The 6,000-nt window shown below is 34.5% G+C and overlaps 1 protein-coding gene across 3 annotated transcripts in view; it reads left to right on the top strand.

Moving 5' to 3' along the window:
* Positions 1-1,078: 1,078 nt before the first annotated feature.
* The window catches only part of LOC149209632 (alpha,alpha-trehalose-phosphate synthase [UDP-forming] 1-like), a 232,362-nt gene continuing 227,440 nt past the window's right edge, over positions 1,079-6,000 (top strand). For 2 of the 3 annotated variants that reach the window (XM_089396422.1, XM_089396423.1), the window contains exon 1: positions 1,081-2,514. In XM_089396422.1, coding sequence (XP_089252548.1) covers positions 1,938-2,514 — 577 coding nt within the window. In that variant the 5' untranslated portion in view covers positions 1,081-1,937. Of the gene's footprint in view, positions 2,515-6,000 lie in introns of all 3 variants that reach the window. The other variant, XM_089396424.1, reaches the window with a different exon arrangement.

Raw genomic sequence — 6,000 nt, 5'->3', positions numbered from 1 at the left:
CAATTTAATAAAATTATGATATACTTTAAAATATATTAAAAATAAAATATCTTATTAATATTTATTTAAATTAAATTGATTTCTCAAAAATAATAATAAATTTCACAACAAAAATTATAAACATAAATATTATAATCAATTTATCTTATAATCATAAATATTATAATCAATTTATCTTATAATAAAAATTATAATTAGTTTGTTGGGATATTTTTTGGTACTAATCTTATTGTAGTTCATCATCATGATAAAATAAGATGTAAAATCATATTATGACGACAAATTAAATAGTGATAGCGATGCACAGATTAAATAGTGATAGCGATGAAGAGAGTTAATTTTTTGACCGTTAGAGTTTAACGGTTAGTTTGACTAAATATTAATAAAGAATATTTTAATATATTAAATAGTGATAGCGATGAAAATAGTTAATTTTTTGACCGTTAGAATTTAACAATTAGTTTTGATTAAATATTAGTAAAGAATATTTTAATTAATGAATATAAATCTGGACCATTTTGACTAAATAATAATGAATGTTAAATTGAATCAATTTTTTATTTTTTATTTTCTATCACTAGAAAAATTAAATAATATTAATTTTTAATTTTAATATTATTTAATTTTTCTATAAAAAATAAAAATAAAATTGATTTAAATTAACATTCATTATTTAGTCAAAATGGTTAAGATTTACATTTATTAGTTAAAATAATTTTTATTAACATTAATTAATATTTAGTCAAAACTAACCGTTAAACTCTAACGGTAAAAGAATTAAATCGTATCCATAAAAAATTTCGTTTATAATATAATATAGATCACAAAAACCTAAATTTAAAAATTATAATTAATTTTATAAATATTACCATCAATAATTTATTTAAAAACATAATCAATTTTTTTAATTATAAAATATAAAAAATATATATATATATATATATATATAACTATTTTATAAATTATATTATAAACCTAAAAAATAATAAAATATATTTATTTAAATTAAAATAATTTGATTTATCAAGCATATATTAATCTTGGATCATTTTTGTTACATGCTTTTAAATTTGAACCAACCTGGCTCCCCATCCTCAGATTAACAACCATATTTCCCGAGTCCCCAATTTTGATTATTCCACTAAATCATCATATCTGCCCGGCCTCAGGAAATCAAATCCCAGCTGTCCAATCCTTCCCAGTCTATAAATTTATGAGTGCGATTCGAAAAATTGGTGAGAAACTTTTGCAAGCCTCAGAAAATAGATCTCAAAATAAATATCAAACAGCTTTTCTGTCAGTGGAGTATATAGTTGGGTGATCAGTACCCAGGCTCTCAACTGTTCATTCATTGGATCGTATATTACAGGCAGCAGCAGGGGCCAGGACTGTGGAAGCATAGGCTGCAGTGAAAACTCTGCCTACAGGAGTTTGCTTAGTTTTTGCCTAATGTGTCCTTTTCTGTCTCGCAGGAATGAATCACTGAATAAATGCACTAGCTTCTGACTGAATGAATGCAAATTGCCTTTTGGAATTTTGGAATCGAAGTCCTTGGGCTTTGAACTTTTCTGCTCTGCACCACTCGTCCTTTGCACGATTTTCATGTGAAAACCCATGTCATGTACTATCTCTGCAATAACCCCAATGATCTTCCTATAAATACATGCAACTTGGAGCAACCCCTGATGCCCACACGACTTTTTGTTCTGGCCTGTACCTTCGGACGCTTTAGATTTTTATGAGATATTTAATATCCCCATTTCCCCCGGCCACCCGGCTCGCTGCATCGTACCAATTATTTCAGTTCTTGATTTTCAAGCTGTGTGGTACGGTGCAGCGTTAAAATTGAATAATGGGCCACTAGGCTTGATGTTCTAACGCGCCCCCGTATTCAGAAGGCAGAAAGAAGACGCGCAGGCGGGCGAAGAATTGGCAGGATGCCTTGCAATCCGATCATAAATCCGAGCAGGCGAACATGGGAAGGCGGAGGCGGTGACTCGAGTTCGAATTCGAATAATTTGAATTCGAATTCTTCTGTTCAGCGAAGAGCAGAGATTGGGAATAGAGCCTCCCCTTCCTTGTATTCGGAGTGGCAAGAGGATCAACCTTCAAACCATTCGATCCCCACCACCAACACCACCAAGTTCCCAAGTAGTTTTGCTTCCACCACTCGTACAGAGAGGCTTCTACGAGAGAGGCAGCTAAGAAAAAACAGCAATAGCAGTAGTACTGGTACGATTAGCAATAACGGTGATAGTGCATTTGAGGACGATGGGCATAATGGAGCGAATGGGCACATGGAAAGAGGGGACAGATTGCCCAGAAGGGACGAAGAGGATGGGTACTCTGATAGGCCCCCCGGGGCTACGAACTCTAAAATACGCCAGGATGGGAGGCCCTTGAAGCAGAGGCTGCTGGTTGTCGCGAATAGATTGCCAGTTTCCGCTACGAGGAAGGGAGAGGATTCCTGGTCATTGGAGATAAGCGCTGGAGGCCTAGTCACTGCCCTTCTCGGTAAAATTCTTTCTTCAAAGCTCGCAACTTATTTAGGCTCTGAGATATTTTACCAGTTTTCTTTTATGTTTCTCGAGTTTTGATGTTTCACGGTCTCTTCTACTTTTATTATAATTAGACGTTAGGAAATGCGTTAGCTGGTTATAGGATTAAGACGTCTAGATCGCCATGCCATACATATAGTTTGGACATTAGGGATTGAGTTAGCTGGTTAGACGATTAAGACATCTAGATAGCCATGGCATCCATATAGTTTCGACATTAGGGAATGAGTTAGCTAGTTAGAGCAGATACTCATGTCATCCATATGGTTAGAGAATGAGTTAAGTTACAATATCAAGACATATAGTCATGTCTTCCACATGTTTTGGACAATCCCTTGACATTGGATTCTCCAAAACCATATCTTTTGTCAGTCACATTGCCCATTTTTGCCCTCCATATGGTTTCAACGTTAAAGAATGAGTTAGCCAGCTACATCATTAAGACAGACATTCATGTCATCCATATGGTTAGGGAATGAATTGGTGAATTACAGCATTAAGAAGATGGTTATGGAATGAGTTAGCGAGTTACAACATTAAGAAGATAGTCATGCCATCCATATGGTTTGGACGAAGATAGTCACACCATCTATATGGCTTGGATGATCCATTGACATTGTATACTCTATTCAGGTATCTTTTGCTAGTCACGTTGCCCATGTATAAATGAATTTGATTTCCAAATCCATTCAATCTCTTAGATCTTCTACCACCAGTCTTCATTTGTCTTTCTTGAGTTTTAATACTTAATGGTTGTTTTAACTTTATAATAACCGGCCATTAAAGAATTAGTTAGGAGTTGAAGCATTAAGACACATAGCCATGCCATCCATATGGTTTGAACATTAGAGATTGAGTTAGCTAGTTACAACATTAAGACAGATGGTAATGCCATCCATATAGTTTGGACGTTATATTAACATGGCATATTCTACTCATGTATCTTTAGCCAGTCACATTGCCTATTTTTCTTATCAGTGGAAATTATTATATACATGAGATTAAATTAATAAAACTAAACAAATATCTTTACATTATATTTACTCATGGACCTATTTTTTTGCAGTCTCCTCGCCTATTTTTGGTTACCAGTCAACATTATTGTATAAATTGACTTCCAAGCCCATTTAGGCTCTTGGATCTGTTACCGGTGTTATTTTGTCTTTCTTGACATTTAATTCTTCATAGCTGGTTCTACTTTTAAGTTTTATGATAATTAGACGTTAGGAAATGATGTAGTGAGTTACAGCATTAAGACAGACAGCCATGCCATCCATATGTTGGACGTTGGGGAATGAGTCAGAGAGTTACAGCATTAAGACGGATAGTCATTTCATCACTATGGTTTGGATGATCCATTGACATTGTGACTCAGATTCAAAAATATATATATATTTTTGCTTCTCACACTGCCCATTTTTGCCCACCTGTGGACATTATTGTTATATCAATTAGATTAAGTTGAAAAATCCAAACAAATTTCTTTACATTAAATCTATTCATGTAGTTTTTTTTCCAGTCCTATCACCTATTTTTGCTTACCGGTGTAGACTAGAATTTAGTGTGTAAACTAAATTGACTTCCAAACCCATTTAGGCTCTTAGATCTTTTACAGCATTATGACAGATAGCCCTCCCATCCATATGGATTGCACATTAGGCAATGGGTTAGCGAGCAACAGTGTTAATACAGAGCCGTACCATCCATATCAATGGAATATTGGGGAAGCTAGCAAGTAAGAGCATTAAAGCCAGTAGTCCTGGTAGTCATACCAATTAGTGTGTAAACTAAATTGGCTTCCAAACCCATTTAGGCTCTTAGATCTTTTACTAGTCCTCTTTTGTCTTTCTTGAGTTTTAATACTTCATGGCTGGTTATACTGTTATGATAATTGGAAGTTAGGGAACAAGTTAAAAAGTTACAGCGTTAAGACAGATAGCCATCCCATCCATATGGATTGAACATTAGGCAATGGGTTAGTGAGTTACAGTGTTAATACAGAGCCATACCATCCATATGATCTGGATGATCCATCGACATTTACTCTCTCTATATATATATGTTACAACATTAAGACAGATAGGCATCTCATCCATATGCTTTCAAGGTTAGGCAATGGGTTAGCAAGTTACAACGTTAATATAGATAGCCATACGATCCATATAGATGGAATATCAGGGAAGTTAGCAAATAACAGCATCAAAACCAGTAGTCCTGGTAGTCATACCATCCATATGATCGTGATGATCCACTGACATTGCATATTCTCTCGCTTTCTCTCTATCCATCCATATATATATCCTTTCTCTTTGCAGAATACATCTTAGATTTACAAGAAAACTGTACAAAAAGGGTTGTTATTGTATAAATTAGATTAAATTAAAAAATGCAAACACATTAGATCTATCAAAGTGCCTTTTTTATCAGTCCCTTAGATCTTTTACCAGTCTTCTTCTGCCTTTTCTCTTTCTCGAGTTTTAATGTTTCATGGCTGGTTCTACTTGTATGGAAATTAGACGTGTGTGAATGAGTTAGCAAGTTACAGCATCATTAAGGCATCTAGATAGTCATAACATCCATATGGTTTTTTGGTGGTTTGCATGTTTTAATGGGACCATCTGATTGCGCCAACATCTAGTGTGTGTTTCTTTGTGATAATTAATTGACATTGCACATGTGAAAATTTCCACGAAATTTCTATTGCAGCAACTGGAATTAATTCTTCTAATTGTAAAATTAATTATGCAGTTTATTGCTCCGATAACAATGAATTAATCACACTGCAATCTTCACAAATAAAATAATGTAGAAAATAAAAGCGCTGGAAACTGAGAAATGCTAGCACAAACACAAAAATTGTGACAACGTTATTTTGGACAAAAGTCCCCGGAAAAACCCAATGTGTGAAAACCGGTTGCAACAGTTGAGGTTTATATTATTATTATGCAGCAGAAATTTTGAGTACAATAAAATGTTGCCAAACTGAAGATTCTACCCAAGAGAAATACTGGCAAAAATAAACTGAGGGATTTCACCCTCTCTCCGAACAATCCCGACCCTTGACTACCTCTGAAAAGCAGGCCGTCCACCTGCTTAGCGCAGACCCTCACACGCTTGGCTTGGAATGTGAAAATTCCTACTCTGGAATCCTATTGCAGCAATTGGTATTATTTCTCCTAATTGTTAATTAATTAACAATTTATTTGCTACTGCAAATATCGAAATAAACACACTGCAACCTTCACAAATAAGATTCTGTGGAAAAATAAAACGCTAGAAGCTGAGAAATGCTAGCACACAAATAAAATTAACACAATTATTTTTGGACAAAAGTCCCTGGAAAAATCCAACGTGGAAAAACCAGTGCAGCAACTGAGGGTTTTATTATTATGCAGCAGTGAGAAATTTTGAGTACAGCTGGATGTCGAAATTTGGCAATCCT

The sequence above is a fragment of the Pinus tabuliformis genome, chromosome 1_2, assembly GCF_031772625.1.
Source record: "Pinus tabuliformis cultivar Carrire ecotype Pingquan chromosome 1_2, CPIR1, whole genome shotgun sequence".
NCBI lineage: Eukaryota > Viridiplantae > Streptophyta > Pinopsida > Pinales > Pinaceae > Pinus > Pinus tabuliformis.
The sequence above is the reverse complement of the archived record's forward strand: the minus strand, read 5'-3'. Positions and strand labels throughout refer to the sequence as shown.